The following is a 20,433-nucleotide window of genomic DNA, read 5'->3' on the forward strand; positions in this document are numbered from 1 at the left end:
AAAAATTTAAAAAAATAAAAAAAAAATTAAAAAAACACTTTTGTTCAGACAAAACACTCCCACGTGGATAAGCCCACAGGTATTTCACACCTAACAAATTAAACTCATCTCCCTTCACTCTCCCCAACCCACTCCCCAGCCACACTTTCTCCCGAATCTTAAGTGAACAGTCCACCATTCATCCCACTGCCCAGTCTAGAAACCTGGAAGTCATCCTTGCCTCCTTCTCCCCTTTATCTCTCACATCCAATACATCATCAAATCCCACCAAGTCTCCTCCTAAGTATCTCCCTTAAATCTATCTAATTTCCGTCCCCCTTCATTATCTCCACGCTAGTTCAAAATCACCATAATCTCCCACCTGGATCCCTGCAAGAGCTTCCTGAATAATCTCTTTACAACCAATCGTAACCTCCCTACAACCTGTTCCTCCCACAAGAGAGTTCTCTGTCTAAAATGCACCATTCAAGCCATTTCCCTGGCTAAAAGCACTTTAAAATGGCTCTCCCTCTTGATCTCAGGATAAACAACTTATATCTAAGAGGTCTGATCTGGCTTCTTGCTTACCTCTCTAACCTTAGAACTGAACCACTATCTCCTTCATACTCCCAAATCTAGGCACACTTAACTTTCCCAAACATGAATTCTCTCATCTTCACATATACTATTATCTTCTCACTCACACACTATTCTTCTACACTGCATCATCCCCTTAACACGCTTGTACCAACCATAGCGCATTCCTCCACTATCCCACCTTGTTTGTCTCTGGCTGATTTCTCTTTAAGTCTCAGCTTAAGTACAACTTCCTCCAGGGTGCTCTCCCTACACCATCTCCATCACTAAAGTACTCAGACATACACACACACAGTTGAGGCCGGTACTCTTATGTATTTCCAGACAACTCTGTACCTGCCTCACAAGACAGTAAGCTCCATAAGGAAAGAAAATATATCTATCTTGCTCACTATTTTATCCCTAGAGCCTAACCAGTATCTAATACATAGCAGACATCCAGTAATTTTTGCTGGTTGGGTGAAATAGCTGAGAACAACCTCATATTATTGCTAAAATCATAATGAACCTCTAGTTAGTCTTAAATCTCCTACCTCCATATATCCTTAGGAGAATGAGCTCATTTTATGGGCAAAAGGAGCTCCTCTGCCCCTTTCTTCTCTGTGAAATAATCTGATGCCTCCTCAGTAAGACACAGAGCCCTCTAGACCACAAATCATCCAACCCAACATAGTGGGGATAAAATGGAGGCAGGATGAGAATGGCACAGAGGAAAGGTGCCTGCCACCTGACCAAGAACCTAGGGTGCTTTCACATTTAAAAAGGAAATGAACCAAAAACCTGACCAATATGCCCACAGGAAATGGCCAAGGAAATGGAAAAGAACTCCCTGTAGATCTGAGAATCTGCAAGTCTGTGAAAGTTGCCAAGAATACCCATACTCCTGGAAAGTAAAAGTTCTACTTCCCAGAAATCAATACCTTAAAACGGGGATGGAGATGGGGCAAGGGCAGGCAGTAAAGCCAAGTTCCTGGTTAGTAAATGGAAGCACTTTCCGATTCTCTACTTAGATATGTTTGGGCTAAAAGTCAGGGTGAAAAGAGTAGAGGCAAGGAGAGAATAAAGGGCTCTACGTAATAAGACAGACAAGGGATGAGATGGAGTTAAACAGCATAGGAACATTTGTTAGAGGATAATCCATTGTGTATTGAAAAATAGAACCCAATGCTTACCTATGAAAAAGGCTCACTGAGAAACTAAATAACCCTAAAAATCTATTATGAGAAATTCTGCAACTAAAAGCAACCCTTACTCTCCCCTAATAAAGCAGAAGGAAATCTAAGTAGAGAGAATCCCATGGGGGAAAGGGAGGCACCTACCCTTCTCTATCAAGAAAAAGATCTCCATCCAGGCTTGGAGAAATTCCAACAGTGAACACAAATGAAAATGAATGCACATAAGTACATATTCTGAACACTTAGAAATCCAAGGGAAATTTCTTCTCTATTCTTCCTTTCACAGATCCTGCCATGTTATTAATCTTCAGTCTTAAAGGAGGCTCTTTTTCACATCTTTTTTTTTTTGGCCACGCCATGGGATCTTAGTTCCCTGACCAGGGATCTAACCCGGACTCTGGCAGTGAAAGCGCCGAGTCCTAACCACCGGACCACCAGGGAATTCCCCATATCATTTTTTGTCTGATTTTTCTTCCTCTCTTAATATATTTTATTGCTTTCTCCATAACACAACTTTGCCTGTCAGTATAGTCCTTTTATTTTTACTTCCCAGGGCAACTGCACTGCAGTACCTTCCTTTAGTCTCTGACTGATCATTCTTTTCTTTTTTTTTTTTTAAGATTTTTTTTTGATGTGGACCATTTTTAAAGTCTTCATTGAATTTGTTACAATATTGCTTCTGTTTTATGTTTTGGTTTTTTGACCGGGTGGCAGGTGGGATCTTAGCTCCCTGACCACGGATCAAACCCACACCCCCTGCATTGGAAGGCGAATTCTTAATCACTAGACTGCCAGGGAAGTCCCTGACTGATCATCCTTTATCTTTGCACATTTGCTTCAGGTCTAGTTTCATCACAGTTAACAACTGGCTGCTTCCACCCTAAACCCACAAAGGGCAAATAAGAATCAGAGTTCAATGCATACCTGTCTCATATTCATGTATCTGAAATCAAGTAACCTTGATCTACACAAGCAGCCTTAGCAATAAGAATGTCTACCATTCTTATTAGACAAAAACGCTGTAAGGAAAGACAATTACAGGACAATGTTCCTGATGAACACAGATGGAAAAATCCTCAACAAAATATCAGGAAACCAAATTCAACAATACATTAAAAGGATCATATACCATGATCAAGTAGGATTTACTCCTGAGATACAAGAATGGTTCAACATATGTGAAATCAGTGTGATGCACCACATTAACAAAATGAAGGATAAAAATCATATGATCATCTCAATAGATGCAGAAAAAGCATTTGATGAAATTCAACATCCTTTTATGATAAAAATCCTCAACAAATTAGGTATAGATGGATGTACCTCAACATAATAAAGTCCATATATGACAAGCCCACAGCTAACATCATACTTAACAGTGAAAAGCTGAATGCTTTTCCTCTATGATCAGGAATAAGACAAGGATGCCCACTCTCACCACTTTTATTCACCATAGAAAGTCCTAGCCAGAGCAATTCGGCAAGAAGAATAAATAAAAGGATCTAAATCAGAAAGGAAGTAAAACTATCTGAAGATGACATGATATTATATATAGGAAACCCTAAAGATGCCACCAAAAAAATGTTAAAACTAGTAAACAAATTCAGTAAAGTTGCAGGATACAAAATTAATACACAAAAATCAGTTGTGTTTCTGTACACAAATAACTTTCAGAGAGAGAAATTAAGAAAACAATCCCATTTACAATTGGATCAAAAAGAATAAAATACCTAAGAATAAATTTAACCAGGGAGGTGAAAGAGCTATACACTCACAACTCTAAGACATTGATGAAAGAAATTGAAGAAGACACATATTATGGAAAGATATTCTGTGCTCACTGATCGGAAGAATATTGTTTAAATGTCCATACTACCCAAAGCAATCTACAAACTCAATGTAATCTCTGTCAAAATTCCAATGGCATTTTTCACAGATACAGAATAATCAAGACCTCAAATAGCCAAAGAAACCTTGAGAAAGAAAAACAAAGCTGGAAGCATCACACTTCCTGACTTCAAGTCATATTATAAAGCTACAGTCATCAAAACACTATGGTACTGGCATAAAAACAGACACATAGACCAGTGGAACCAAAAAAAAAAAAAAAAAAAAATAGAGCAAGAGAACGCGCCCAAAAATAAAACCACACAATATGGTCAATTAATTTTCAACAAAGGAGTCAAGAATATACAATGGGGAAAGGACTATCTCTTCAATAAATGGTGTTGGGAAAACCAGATATTCACATGGAAAAAAATGAAACTAGACCTCACTCTATACACAAAAATCAGCTCAAAATGGATTAGACTTGAATGTAAGACCTGAAATCATAAAACTCCTAGGAGAAAACATAAGGAATAAGTTCCTTGATACTGGTCTTGGCAATGATTTGGGGGATTGACACCAAATGCAAAGGCAAAAAAACAAAAATAAACGTGAACTGCATCAAATAGAAGCTTCTACACAGCAAAGGAAATCATCAACAAATGAAAAGGCAACCTATGACATGGGAGAAAATATTTGCAAACCATATAACTGATCAGGGGTTAATATCCAAAATACACTCAGCCCTCCATACCCACAGATTTAACCAACTGTGAATTCAAAATATTTGAGAAAAAAACTCCAGAAAGTTCCGAAAAGCAAGATTTGAATTTTGCTGTGCAACTGCAACTATTCACATCGTATTTTCACAGCATTTACATCATATAAGTAACCCAGAGATGATTTAAAGTATACAGGAGGATATGCATAGGTTATATGCAAATACTACATCATTTTGTAATTCTTCTCAAAAGAACATGTCTCAGTGATATTAATTGTGGCTAAACTCAAATCTGATTCAGTAGCTCCCATTTAACTGAGCACTAGTCAGTTTTCCATGTGGCTAGTTTGTGTCCCAAAAAGTCTTTTGGAGATTGTATATGCTCCCTGTTTCCAATCCAGTTCCCACTTCTTCTCTATTCATTAGAGTATACCCCTTCTAAAGTATGCCTTAAAACTTTTAATTTTCCATTATATTGATCACAAAATGCTTTTGCTTGCAGCATCTTTAGGACACTTTAAGAAACACAAAAACAATACCATATTGTAAACATATTTTGAGTTGGCTTGGGGGAGCTAATTTTGTTTCTACTGTAAAATGCATTGGTGGGAAGAGAAAAGGGAGGAAGGGAGAGAGGAAGGGACAAAGAAAGGGAAGAAGGAAAAGGAAAGAAACTTAAAAGTTTTTTAAATCCAATTCAGTTGGGAGGGAAATGTAGGTAGTAATACACATACAGAATAAAAATAAGAATTTTTTCTGTTCTATATCTACTTAAAATTAATTTTAACTTTTAAAGCAAATTTGCCATTCTGTTATATATTAACTTGAGAAAATATGACTAGATTTTTAAAATAAAGGGTAAAGGAAATTAAAATTCTTCCTTCTTAGGAAACAATGAATTATTCTTTCAAATTGCTATTCAAAAAAATTTTCCTCTCTTTCAAAAACATTGTAATGACATAATCTTACATACTTTTAATTAACCAAGTGGAGAACCATTCAGAAACATTTTTATTTTACTGTATACCAAAATATCAAGTAAGCATTTGAATTTCTGAAATCTGAAACACAATAGAATTTAGTCATCCCCTCTACAAAGTGCTGTGTTACTCTTCATGGTAAACAACAAGAGACAGTAAAACTGTCATTTTCATTGCTGGAAAAATATTTTTTTCTATAGTAAAAAAGAAAAAATAAAATTAAATAAAAATCAAGCTCTATGGCGCCATCTTTTGGATTGTTCAAGTTTTCTTACAATTCTTTCTTATAAGAAACAATCCATTGATCAGAATCAAGATAAAGACAGAGATAAAACTATTTGGCTACCTTTTCGTAAGCTGTATTTGCCCTAAGTCTCATACTTCTATATTAGGATTTAAAATGTATCCATAAAACAATTACCTATAATACTAAAATTCTACTAAAAATTCTGAAAACAAAGGCCTTTTGAATAACAAACTGCGTGTCCTCAACACTTTATGGCAGTGGCTCCTAAGGTGAGGCACCCCCACTATCACGAGCATCATCAACATCATCTGGGAACTTTTAGAAATGCAAATTCTTAGGCCACACTTCAAACTGACTAAACTGGAACTGGGGGGTGAGAGGAGTCAGCCTTTTTTTTTTTTTAAGTCCATCTTTATTTATTTTTTTATTATATTTTATTTTTGGCCGCGTTGGGTCTTTGTTGCTGCGCGCGGGCTTTCTCTACTTGCGGTGAGCGAGAGCTACTCTTCATTGTGGTGCGCGTGGTTCTCACTGAAGTGTCTTCTCTTGTTGTGGAGCATGGGCTCTAGGTGCGCGGGCTTCAGTAGTTGCAGCATGTGGGCTCAGCAGTTGCAGCACATGGGCTCAGCAGTTGCAGCACGTGGGCCCTAGAGGGCACAGGCTTCAGTAGTTGTGGCGTGTGGGCTCTAGAGCGCAGGCTCCGTAGTTGTGGTGCACGGGCTTAGTTGCTCCGCGGCATGTGGGATCTTCCCGGACCAGGGATCGAACCCGTGTGCCCAGCATTGGCAAGCGGATTCTTAACCACTGCACCACCAGGGAAGTCCCGAGTCTGCCTTTTAACAAGCTCTTGGATTCTGATACAAACTAACCTGTGAGAATCACTGCCTTCCAGACCTTGGATTTTGATATGAGCTAACCTGTGAGAACCACTGCCTTTCTGAAAAAGGTCCACAGCTAACACTGAACTACACACTAGTCGGGGATCGCTAGTAGTTCAGCAGTTCCTAACCTTAGTTTCACATTGGGATTACAAGGGAGCTTTAAAAATGCCTGAGTCCTGCTCCAATATGTGATTAATGGTTCGGGAGGTAAGTAAAGCCTGGGCGCCAGGATTTCTGAAAGACTCTCAAGTGATTCTAAAATGCAGCCAAGGTTGAGAGCCAAAGATCTAGAGGATTACATTTTCAAAAGCTAGAGTTCACTGAGTCTTATATTAAGCAACGTTTGTAAATTGGACATGAAAAGTTAGCCTTCAAAACCAAGATACCTATAAAATCCCATTACAAGAAAAAAGAACTGATTCACTTCCAGTCTGTAAATTTTACTCTTTCAAAGGCTACAAAGATGTTTTTTAAAGCAGAATTTTTTAAATAAATAGTTTATTAAATATATACTGTGCATTCCCTAGTTGTTATGAGCATGCTAAAAAAAAAGTAGTCCTCACCTTTATAGACCATCTAATATACTTGGGCATATTTCATAATAACCGACAATAAAGAATAAATGCCAAATTTGGAGTAAAGATTGAATGCACTGAGTCAATGAAGGAAAAAAATCACATCTAATCATAGTGGTATTTAAGACTGTTAAAAAATATAGAGTAGAACTTTCAGTCTTTAAAGATGAATTAGATGTAGAGTACATATGGGGCATTGTAGGTGGCAGACCTGATAGAAGAAAAGACACATAGGCTTGTTTGGTTTTTTTTAGGGGCAGGGCTGACAATATGTAATATAAAAGAACCTTTCTCACTGAGGGGTTCCTCATCTGAACCAGAGATCACTGCAAAAGACTTAACTATTTTCTCAATTTTTCCAAGCATGGTATATAACTGGTACCATTCTAGAATCACAGGGCAGAAATATGAATGCAGTTAATTCATTATATACAATCGATGTCTGGGGCACTAGTTCCCACTTAACGTGACTCAGAATCACTTGGAGGACTTATTAAAACACATACTACTGGGCTCCACCCTTAGTTTGACTAATGTTTGTTCTCATCATTTTTATCCTTGTCCTTTTTTGGTGAGAGCTTCTCAGGTTTGTCCTCCACAGACACAACTTCATTATCTGTAATATGATATTCAACTCCTTCTTATCTATGACCTTCAAAGTGGAATGTCAGGTTCTGCTATTGCATTTTAGTTTCCAGTCATCCTTCCTATGTTGCCTGTTCCCCCTTGTAACCTGCTGCCCTTTCATCTAAGCTTGTTGTCTACTTATGGGCTGTCTTTCCTATTTCACTGGAGCCACATCATTTTACATGTTATTAAGTATGCCCAATGTTTTTTGTTTGCTTTCATATTTTTTCTGGTTCCTTTCACATTCGCAGGGGGCTCTTCCTTCAAAGCTTCAGATTATGTTCCTTCCTTTTGTTCTGCAGAATTTTTTCAGGGAGCTCTTATTTTTCCCCTCTTAACACTTCATTGACAAAGAAAGCACAATCAACTCACGCTCAGTACCTGCCACAAGCTGAGAGGTATAGATTGCCCTTGATCCTGCTCCTAACCACAGGTGCTAATGGAAGCCCTTTCCCAAAATGATGTGCAGGATCTAAGCAATTCTGATGGATAGGGTGTTTGGGATTAACAGATGCAAACTATTATGTGCAGAATGGATAAACAACAAGGTCCTACTGTATAGCACAGGGAACTGTATTCAATATCCTGTCATAAACCATAAGGGAAAAGAATATGAAAAAGAATGTATATATATGTATAACTGAATCACTTCGCTGTATAGCAGAAATTAACACAATATTGTAAATCAACTATACTTCAGTAAAACAAATTCAAAAAGAAAGATCTAAGCAATTCCAAGTGCCCAAGAGACTTCATCTAGTGTGTGGTTTTCCTAGAAAGAGGGGGACATCTCCCAATGACTAAATGTTTGAAATACTTAACAAGTTCAATCTTTGAAATTCCACCCTTCAGCTTCCTACTACCTTCTTAAATCCTACCTTTTACTGCCATGAAGACCTATTCTGACCTCTCACTTCTTTAAAGGCTTGTCTTTGTTATAGCCAGTGCCACACACTGGAACACTTTTTCTGTAATTATTTCATGTTCTCTCCAACTCCTTATCAAATTATTCAAAGCCAGTGAAATCTAAGATTTATTTATTTTGCATCTGTGCTATTACAAAGATTTGTCAACTGATAGAAATGCACTTTCAGAGAACTTCAAAAAGTATCCAAACACCTTCACTAAGGTGAGATTTTGTGCAGTAGATATAACTTAGGAACCACATCTCCACTATTCAGAGTCTAAAAAAACCTCAACATTCCAGTTTCTTTTCTGAAGCTGTTGAAAGCAGTCAGTTTACTTATAAGTAGAAAAAGGACTCTACATAAGAAAAAAAAGAATCAATTTTGTTAGTTAAGAAAGCTTACTAATTCAAGAAGCTGAAATAGCATAGAACATAATTAAGAACGTATTTTTTTGGGTAAAGCAAATATTATATCCCAAACCTGCAAAGCTCCAAACATGACTTTGTTTCAACTTCTATTGTATTACATTCATTGTCTCACTTCTGTTTAATAATTAACTTATTTTTAATACAGCTCACATAACAATGATAAGAGTAAACAGTCTACTTACCCCACCCATTGTAATTCCATGAATAAGTGCAATATATGGTTTCTGGCAAGAATCTAAAAGAAATAGAGCTGTAATTAGTTACAATGCTTAAAATACATTTTCTTTTTCCAAACATCACATGTTACATGAACTCTGAGTATTTTCCCTAAGAAATTTTTGCAAGAAATATCAAAGTAGACTAAACATATGGCTTATAAAACATGTTCTTTTTAAAACATCAGTCCATACACAATCCTGGTCATCTATTCATTATTATGAAAAACTCAACACCTCAATTTGAAACAAATGAAAGCCTATATAACTCAGCTATTGAGAAAAACAATATTTGCCTTATAAGCCACTGATGTTTATGTAACACAGTTGTATTTTAAAGAACATAATTTGTCTTCTATACATCTAAAGAAGTATCTGGATACAAAGAGAAGTGCAGCATACAGGAAAAAGCAAGGACTGGGAATTAGAAGACCCAAATTTTAGTCTCAGCTTTGTCATTAACTGGCAATTCAACTATATTCAATATATATACTGGCATTACTTATATACTGGCAATTCAATATATATATGTGTATACACACATACGCATATAAGTTATATGTATATATGCCTATCATACATGTGTATATCATGTATATAATATATAGATAAGTTTCCTTATCTATTAAATGATGAGATTTGCCTCAGAAGTTCCTTCCAGCTCAAAAATCCTGTAAACTTTTACTCTGTTCCTTTCCCTCTGAAGAGGAAGTTGTGCACAACATAATATAAATCACTGTACTTCTATTACAGCTTGTTGCCAATATAACTTCCTTACCAAAGACCAATATAAAAGTGCAGTTTTGATCCACTTAGCAGTTCTATAAATATTCCCAATCTGCCAAATGAGCCACTGAAGTACAATTCTAATTTAACATTCACAAGGACTTCCACAGCCCTCAATTTTTAACTATAATTCCCTAGAAACAATGGAAACAAATGTCTCTATTGATTGGAGTGGACATGCATACAAATATACCATTTCAGCTACAGATACACATATTTTAGATATGAAATATCAGAAGCTAATTGATGCAGGAACACAAGGCCAGAATCTGTCAAATTCCTTAACGACTAAAATATGTCATTACAATGTATAGAAATTATATCTGGAAGGCTTTCTCTCTGTATATTAACATTTTACCAAACTCTTCTCAAACTGCTTAGAGGTTTTCTCCCCTCTCCTTTTATTTAGTATAGAACTGCACTGTCTAATATAGTAGCCAATAGCCAAATGTAGTTATTTAGATTATAATTAATTACAATTAAACAAAGGTAAAATTCAGTTTACTGATCACAGTAGCCCCATTTCAAGTGCTCATTAGCCATGTGTGGCTAGTAGTGATCATATTGCACAGCACAGAAACAGAATACTTTTATCATTACAGAAAGTACTATTGGACAGCGCTGGTATGAATTTTTAGAATGAATAAAACATCCTAAGTAAAACGTGATCTGGAGAATTATAGACTCAAAGAAATGAGAGCTCTCCATTCAATGTGGCTCACTGAGTTAAACTGGGAAACAGCCTCTTCTCCCCACTCCTACCTCAAAGACATAAAAATTCTAGAAAAAAATTTTGTTTTCAATGTATATCCAAGTTCAAAGCCAAACAAGGGAAATCCTCAGGTGCCAGAAACAAACTCAAAGCTAATAGCTGTGTGGAAGCTATAGCCAAAGATTATGAGTGAGTGTGTGTGTGTATCTGTTCTGAGTCAGGAATAACATGGGCCACACATAACATGCTATGAGTTAATACCTGCATAAAGCCTCACGGTAGGAAGAGCTATACAATTTGTAAAACATAGCTAGAAAAACTCTATCTGCTGATCCTAAAACTCAGTAAGCTCCTGCCCAGGAGAGGAAGAGAAAAAGTCAGAAAAGTGGATGCTCAAGCACTGGACCACTACAACTGAACAAACAAAAGAAAATACCCCTAACAAATTTGGAATAGAAGTAACGTCTGTAACTTACTTGGTAAAAAGTGTCTACAAAATGATTATATACTAAAGAATGAAATTTTAAAAGCTTTCCCATGGAAATCAGAAATAAGACAACACCACAATCATTCAGCATTATAATAGAGGTCCTAGCCAAAATATAACAAGAAAAGTCATAAGTATAAAGACTGGAAAGAGATGAAAAAAATTATGTGTAGATGGTAAAATTGCCAATGTAGAAAAGCCAAGAGAACCTACAGAAACATCATTAGAACTGATAATAAATTTCAGCAGGGTTGCTGGATGTAAGAACAAAATACTAAAATCAAAAGCATTTCTACATGCTAGAAATAGTCAATTAGAAAATGTAATAAGAAAAATTACTATTAAACGTAGTAACAAAAAAAATAAGCTGTCTAAAAATAACACTTAAAAAATCTTTTTTTTCTTTATGGAGAAAATTATAAAACATTATGAAAGGACATGAAAGTCAATCTGATGAAAATGTTCTAAAACTGATTAATGGCAATGACTGCATAAGCTTATTAAATATCAAAATAATTTTAAAATTCATTTGAATTTTTAAAAACCAAAAAAAAAAAAAAAAATTCATTTGAAAAATCAAAAGTCCAAGAGTAGCCAAGAAAATCTTGAAAGAAAACAAGGGTAACCTGTTCTACCAGAGAGAGACATATCTTAAAGCTATAATAATTTTGACACTGTAGTTTTATCATATGTACAGACAAATAGGCCAATGAACAAAGTTGCCCAGAAACAGTCCTGGTCACATATAAGAACTTGATATATGATAGAAGTATCATTAAAACCAGTGAGGAAAACAAGGACTATTCAATCAAAGGCATTACAACTTCTGGCTTTCTAGCTGAAAAGTAAAAGTTAGATGATGTCACATGCAAAAAAATTCCAAGCACTTTAAAGACTTAGAGTATAAAGAAACAAACTATTAAAAGAAAATATAAAAGAACATCTTAAAAACCTCCATGTTATTAAGCGTTTTTTAAATGCAAATAGCAGAAATCATAAAGGAAAAGAATGAATACATTTCATCTCAAACAAAAACTTGTATATACCAAAAGATAAAGTAGCAGACTGAGAGAAGTGTATTTATAATATATATGATCTACAAAAGTGAAGAATCAGAATACATAAAGACTTATAAAATCAGTAAGAAAAAGACAATCCAAAAGAAAGATAAACAAAGGATGAAACTGAAAAGAAAATCTAAATGATTAACATAAAACACCTTCTACCTCACCTGCGTCCAATGAAGTACAAATTAAGACCACAATAAGATATCAAGCATGCAAAGTTTAAAAACAAAAAATGATAGAAAGGACATGTAGAAAATAAAGTCTTATACTTTATAGAAGAATTTGGAAACACACTGAAGATACATAAACTCTATGATCCATCCATTCAACTTCTATTATTTCTAGAAATTTCTGCACATGGGCACTAAGGGTGTACATATAAGGGCGTAACAATCTGTATTAGTAAAAAGCTGAAATAATCTAAAATAACCACTAATATAGAATAGATTAATATGGGGTAATTGAATAATATAAGAACAGTTACATTCCATGTTATTAAAAACTTATGGGGGCTTCCCTGGTGGCGCAGTGGTTGAGAATCTGCCTGCCAATGCAGGGGACACGGTTCGAGCCCTGGTCTGGGAAGATCCCACATGCCGCGGAGCAACTAGGCCCGTGAGCCACAACTACTGAGCCTGCGCGTCTGGAGCCTGTGCTCTGCAACAAGAGAGGCCGCGATAGTGAGAGGCCCACGCACCGCGATGAAGAGTGGCCCCCACTTGCCGCAACCAGAGAAAGCCCTTGCACAGAATCGAAGACCCAATACAGCCATAAATAAATAAATAAATAATTTTTTTTTTTAAAACAAAAAAAAACTTATGAATGGTATACACAGTAAGAAAGTACTTATGGGGCTTCCCTGGTGGCGCAGTGGTTGAGAGTCTGCCTGCCAATGCAGGGGACACGGGTTCGAGCCCTGGTCTGGGAAGATCCCACATGCCGCGGAGCAACTGGGCCCGTGAGCCACAACTACTGAGCCTGAGCGTCTGGAGCCTCTGCTCCGCAACGAGAGAGGCCACGATAGTGACAGGCCCGCGCACCGCGATGAAGAGTGGCCCCCGCTCGCCGCAACTGGAGAAAGCCCTCACACAGAAACGAAGACCCAACACAGCCAAAAGTAAACATAATAAATAAATAATAAATAAAATTTAAATAAAAATAAAAAAAATTATAAAAATAAATAATAAAAAATATAAAAAAAAAAAAAAAAAAAAAAAAAAAAAAAGAAAGTACTTATGCAAATTTCAAAAACACAAAGTAATACTACTTTTGTTCATAAATATGTAGTAAAAATATAAAGTACAGTCTAACTGGATGTGCTGAAAACTAATGACAATGGTTGCTTCTGAGGAGGGATACTGGTTGCTTCTGGAGAGAGAAAGAAATGGCACTGAAGCAAGCAATGAAGTAGACTGAACAGTAATTTAAAAACTCATAGTATTCTATTTAATTTAAATAAATCTCAAAACATCAAGCAAAAATAAAATATAGTGGTCTATTCATTCTGGGCTGGTGGGTACACAAGTATTTATTATATTATTCCCTGTAATTTAACATTTGAAACACATGCTTGATAAATGTAACTACTGTGTCACTTCCAATGAAATCTGGAATGATGACTATAAAGAAATTTCATCCCAGAGTTCCTGAAGAATTCAGAAATGACACTTCATTTTATAGAGAAAACTGGCACCCAAGTTTTTTGTTTTCCAAGAAAGCCAACCATATGATCAGAATCCATGTTTCCATATTGATTATATGGCAAAGAGTAGTTAAGTATACCCTATTTAATAATCAAGTATGAATTGTTCTGGAATGAGCAGTCAGACTACTTTAATCAAGTTTATTCCTGGCACAAAGTATATAAAAGATTAAACAAGAGTGTCTGTTGATTACATTTTAACAATTCATACTGTGCAGCTTATGTCTTGATTCCAGTTTCAAAGCTCTCAGCAGAGCACACATACCAATAGCATTGTTCAGCATATATTCTTCTCTGAAGAAATCTTGAGCTATCTTCTGATTTGCCTTTCTAGCTTCTGAGATCACTACAATAAAAAAAGAAAAAAAGAAGGACTACAAATCAAAAAAAGTGTTTTCCAGTCAATATAGTCAAATAGAAAAATTTTAAATACTGTGACAGTAAGTACCAGGGGGAAAGTCTACAATGGCTTGTTAAGGTTCTGAAGTCACCCATGCCACGGACATATTATAGTTAGCCCCAAATCCATAGTCCAATGTCAAAACTTCAAGGCAAAAATTCTTATTCAGAACTTCTTACAAAGTGTTATACTTAAATTATAAGTTATATATTGGTACAAAATGCATTTTCTTTTGACTATTTTCTGTAGCACCTAAATGAATGTTTGCTGGATACATGTTTCCTTTGGTAATATATCTTAACACGAAGTACATTATACATATACACACAGAGAAATATATGCACATGTGCATGCACACACACACAGAGTTCTATATATTCCATCTAGTTAAATACTTCTGCCACATTCATTTCACCATGGAACATTTGCTGAGCATCCACCAGGTACCACGCACTGTTTTCAGTGCTGTAGATAACAAGACAGCAATATAAGACAGCTGCCCTGGAGTTCAGACTAGTAAGACAGACTACTGAGCTACACTCCTTGTGTCATGCCCACTGTAAGGTTGGGGTGCCGTGGGAATGTGAGCATAAGAGATGTAATTAAAAGAAGCCTTCCCAGGGACTTCCCTGGCAGTCCAGTGGTTAGGACTCCATGCTTCCACTGCAGGGGCCACAGGTTCAATCTCTGGTCAGGGAACTAAGATCCTGCATGGCACACGATGCACCCAAAAAAAAAATAATTAAAAAAAAAAAAAAAAAAAAAAGGCTTCCCAGAAGAGAGAACTCTGAGCCAACTGTGAACAACAGGTAAGGATTTCCTAAAAATTAAAAGTTCTGAAACGTGCAAAGTTCTGAGTGGAGAAAGGAGTACCTACAAAGGCACACAGGCAAGAAAGAATAAAATCAAGAAATAAGTAGTTTTAAAAGACTAAAGGAGAATGGTAAAAGGTAAGGCTAAGAAGGTAAATGAGATAGTAATATCCTTATTTATTAATATCAATGGAAATATAACCTCTCAAAGATATTGCTACAGCATACAAATGCCTGTCTTAATAAGCAGGTGCTCAGTAAATATCTTAATAATAAATAACAATCAAATGGTTTCATTTGTATTGCAATTTTCTATTATCCAGAGTTCCATAGTCCAATCTACTGTACTCCTACTACAGTCAATGTCAAAACCACCATCAAACCTCTCTTCCATACACTTCAAGTTCATATGCTTTTCCTGTCTAAGTCCTATGAGAATTACCTACTAAAATACAAATTAAATATATAATATATACATTTACTTCTTTTATGGGAAAGAGTTACATAAAAATTGTTGACTATTAATAGATTTTTAGACTAACTTCAGAACTCTGATATAGCTTCCTTCAAAATGTTCCAACCAAATTGACTTTTTTTCTTGGTTTTTTAAAATAAAAGGTTTGGGGAATTCCTGGGTGGTCCAGTGGTTAGGACTCAGTGCTTTCACTGTCGTGGCCCGGGTTCAGGCCCTGGTGGGGGAACTAAGATCCTGCAAGCTGCATGGGGTGGCCAAATAAATAAATAAATAAATAAAAATTTTAAAAATAAAAAAAGGTTTGATATCTAGTTTTGTCATTCTGAGGCTTTCACCAATAAAACCCCTAAAACCCTCATCTATTATCTTTTATCATTTCTCCCCAATACTAAAAGAAAAGGAGTGTAAAATGTATTGCCTGTGGAATAAAGCTTTTATCTCAGAAATCTTCTGAGATTTCCTTCTAATCTTATTCTAACCAATCAGTTCCATATAAATTAAATGATGTTTAGTAACATCATCTAAAAAATTTTTGTCAGGGCTTCCCTGGTGGCGCAGTGGTTGGGAATCCGCCTGGCAATGCAGGGGACATGGGTTTCGGCCCTGTTCTGGGAAGATCCCACATGCCTCAGAGCAGCTAATCCCATGTGCCACAACTACTGAGCCTGCGCTATAGAGCCTGTGAGCCACAACTACTGAAGCCCGTGAGCCTAGAGCCTGTACTCGGCAACAAGAGAAGCCACCGCGATGAGGAGCCCACGCACCGCAACGAAGAGTAGCCCCTGCTCGCCGCAACCAGAGAAAGCCCATGGGCAGCACTGAAGACCCAAGACAGCCAAAAATAAAATAAATAAATTACAAAAAAAATTTTATTTTTCAGATTGCCCACTTACTGTCTTGGACTGTGATGTTTAAAAGAAACTAAATTTCCTAGAATTGGAATCTGTTGCTTATATATGTGAACTAGAATAATTCTAGAATTTTTAACTGTATTTCCAAACAGCAATATAAAGTTAGGCCTATATGCAAAAATAGCTCACAGTCAGAAGAAGCTAAAATCAATACATAAGGCTCTGCCCATCTGTAAACTGACAAGATCAAAAGCCCAGCTCTTGAGGAAAAATTAATTCCAGGCTAAAAAACAATGTTTTAAAAATATTTAAGTAGTGGGCAAAACAAATTCAAAAAACAATTCAGTTAATAAGTCTGTCGAAGCAACTGAAAATTTTCAAGTGAAATTTTAAGACTCAGTTATTTTAAATTTAATAGATATGGGCTTCCCTGGTGGCGCAGTGGTTGAGAATCTGCCTGCTAATGCAGGGGACACGGGTTCGAGCCCTGGTCTGGGAAGATCCCACATGCCACGGAGCAGCTGGGCCCGTGAGCCACAACTACTGAGCCTGCGCATCTGGAGCCTGTGCCCTGCAACGGGAGGGGCCGCGATAGTGAAAGGCCCGCGCACCGCGATGAAGAGCGGTCCCCACACCGCGACGAAGAGTGGCCCCCACTTGCCGCAACTAGAGAAAGCCCTCGCACGAACCAAAGACCCAGCACAGCCAAAATAAATAAATAAATAAATAAAAATAAAAGTAGCTATAAAATTTAAAAAAAAAAAAAAAAAAAAAAATTTAATAGATATTTGAAATTATGTCCTGAATCAAGCTTGTTTCTTCCTATTTCAAATGTAATGGTTTACATAAGATTATAAATTTGGTAAATAGATCAACCTGAACATTATCATCTTAACACGATACAAAAAATATAAAAAATAAAACACAAAGAAAAAAACCATCCCAGGAACCTACGAATTCCATTAAGAAACAAAACTCAAAATGTTTTCAGTATATATAAAATACTGACAACCAGTGGTAATAACATTTCTTCTCTCCTTTGTCTTTTGTTTTTAATAGTTAAATATGTAGAGACTGACCTAAGGAGAATTAATCTTTTTATTTATCTCAGCATGTTTATTTAAACACAAAAAAATATTGATAATATAATAGGATAAATACTACAATTAAGTGCATTCTTGCTTTGGGATCATGAACAATGGGAAAGCACAAAGTCATGGAAATATGTGAGAGCATGTCATATTTGGAGAATGGCAAGTCACTCAACATGGTCAGGTTGTCAGGGTTATGTGATAAATTGAATTGCTTAATAACAGCTATTCTAAAATAAAAAGCAGAATCACATACCATAACTGAACATTTTGTTCAGGATGATTCAGGGAAAGAGACAAGATACCTGAAGGGCATGTACGTAGTTAAAAAAAAAAACAAAACACCTGCTATTCTCATTTTTCTATTAACTACAAGAGGTAAGTCTTTAAATGTTTTCTTTTTCTAAGTTAACCACACTAAAAATGTATTAACTGTTTAACAAAAAAAAATTCTAGAAAGTAAAGCAAATTACAAAGTACCACAAAAATTTGCTAATACCTTAACAGTTTTTTGGGGGGGAAAAAAGCATTTAGGTGAAAAGGGAAAAAAGTTTTTACCTCTGATATCACCTCCAGCACAGAAAGCCTTTCCACCAGCTCCCTTTATGATGATCAGGAAAGCTTCCGGATCTTGTTCCCACTTCTATCCAAATGTAAAAGAAGATGGTATAAGCATATCATAAATACAAACTCATTAATGATATATCTATATGCACATAAACACGTGTATATACAGACATATGTGGATATATACAAAGCATAAGTTTTATAAAACATATGCAGAAAAATGGATCCCAACTTCATTTTCTTTTCTGACATAAATTAGAGGCTATCCCAACAAAGTTGCTAGATGAGTGCATTTTGTGACCCAAGTTTGATGATGGCAACTGAAATCTTTGCCACAACAACTTTGAGACCAAGGTGAAAAAATATGGGCCTAATATAGCGTCAGGTTGGAAAAATAAAATAAAGAGGGGCAGAACATAAGAAGAAACTTGGAGCCTTGTGAAAGTGGAAGAGGTTGTCTTCTGAGGCAATGAACTCCCTGTCACTAGGGGTGCTCCAGGATAACCACTTAGGAAAGTGCTGAGGACTCTAGAAGCGATGGGGCTTGGGTGCTGATCCCAGACAGTCAAGTGATTCTATGGGAGAGAATATCAGAAATATTCTCTAAGGATATACTTTCAGAAGGATCCATATGATTGCTTTAAGAAAATTACAAACCTTTAGCTGTGGATAAATCTGCCGAATCATACTAAGATTCAGTGCATTTAGGAACTTTGGTCTGTTTAGTGTTATCACTCCTGCACAACCTTTTCTTTCCAATAGGACTTCTGCTGTTGCATCTGTGTGCTTAGACATTCTCTGTGTAAACAAAGAATAACTTTAGGATAAAATTCATTAAGTTTTTGTCACAAGTCAACATCAAAACATACATTAAATACAAATCTTTCACACAATGTTAAGGTTAGCTAATCGAATGGATAACTCAGTACATCTGACCAAGTTTTCTAAAGTTATTTGGACTCTGTAGATAGACAATTCCAAAGCAAACTACATATACCTCTTAAATCTCTTAATTTTTACTTCTGAGTGAACTTAGTCAACTGGTTTAAAATAGAACCCAGTCCATGGGACTTCCCTGGTGGCGCAGTGGTTCAGAATCCACCTGCCAATGCAGGGGACACGGGTTCGATCCCTGGTCTGGGAAGATCCCACATGCCACAGAGCAACTAAGCCCGTATGCCACAACTACTGAGCCCATGTGCCACAACTACTGAAGCCCGGGCATGCCTAGAGCCCGTGCTCCGCAACAAGAGAAGCCACCGCAATGAGAAGCCCGCACACTGCAACAAAGAGTAGCCCCCGCTCGCCACAACTAGAGAAGGCCCTCGTGCAGCAACGAAGACCCAATGCAGCCAAAAATAAATTAATTAATTTAAAAATTTTTTTCTAAAAAAATAAAAATAAGGGCTTCCCTGGTGGCGCAGTGGTTGAGAATCTGCCTGCCAATGCAGAGGACATAGGCAGAGGACATAGGTTCGAGCCCTGGTCTGGGAAGATCCCATATGCCGCGGAGCAACTAGGCCCGTGAGCCACAATTACTGAGCCTGCGCGTCTGGAGCCTGTGCTCCGCAACAAAAGAGGCCGCGATAACGAGAGGCCCGCGTACCGCGATGAAGAGTGGCCCCCGCTTGCCACAACTAGAGAAAGCCCTCGCACAGAAACGAAGACCCAACACAGCCATAAATAATCAATCAATCAATCAATCAATAAAAAAATTAAAAAATAAAAAAAAGTAAACATTAAAAAAATAAAAATAAAATAGAACCCAGTCCTAGAATTTCTGGGACTATGAAATACTCTTAAATCTTTATTACTGTATACCAAGCAATATGTTAGGTACTTGGAAATCAAAGATGAACAGAGAAGGCAAATAATTCTGACTACAGTAGCTACCAACAACTTGGGGAAAAAAAAGTGATATTTGAGCTAGGCCTTGATATATGCCAAGAAAATGAGGGGTGAAAATCCTGGAGAGTAACGCATTCTAAAACATGAACAGTGAATATCTGGAAATGTTAAGATGTTAAACATGAGTGGAATAAAGGCTGATTGAGAAAATGAGTGATAGGAAAGTACGCAGAATAAGTAGTTTAAGGCCAGATTACAGAATGAGCTTACGAAAGCATATAGTTGTAAAGAACTTGTCTATACACAGTTCTTAGGGCCTCAGGCACCATGGTAAGTGAGGCAAGTGGCATATTTTGGAGTGGCTTATTTTGCTCCCCTTCACTACTCAGTGGTTCTACTTCCTTGATTAAACCCTTACTCATATGGAAAGACAGATAGACTAAAAAGCTGTACTTTTCAGATACCTACATCATTC

At 36.6% G+C, this 20,433-nt stretch overlaps 1 protein-coding gene across 2 annotated transcripts in view; it reads right to left on the reverse strand.

Moving 5' to 3' along the window:
• Positions 1-20,433, reverse strand: part of HIBCH (3-hydroxyisobutyryl-CoA hydrolase) — a 91,808-nt gene that overhangs the window by 51,002 nt on the left and 20,373 nt on the right. For both annotated transcript variants that reach the window (XM_036858006.1, XM_036858008.1), the window contains exons 3-6: positions 18,768-18,908; positions 18,102-18,186; positions 14,180-14,260; positions 9,128-9,180 (exon numbers count right to left, since the gene is read on the reverse strand). In XM_036858006.1, the coding sequence (XP_036713901.1) occupies positions 9,128-9,180; positions 14,180-14,260; positions 18,102-18,186; positions 18,768-18,908 (360 nt within the window). The remainder of the gene's footprint in view (positions 1-9,127; positions 9,181-14,179; positions 14,261-18,101; positions 18,187-18,767; positions 18,909-20,433) is intronic.

This window comes from Balaenoptera musculus, chromosome 7, assembly GCF_009873245.2.
Source record: "Balaenoptera musculus isolate JJ_BM4_2016_0621 chromosome 7, mBalMus1.pri.v3, whole genome shotgun sequence".
Lineage (NCBI taxonomy): Eukaryota > Metazoa > Chordata > Mammalia > Artiodactyla > Balaenopteridae > Balaenoptera > Balaenoptera musculus.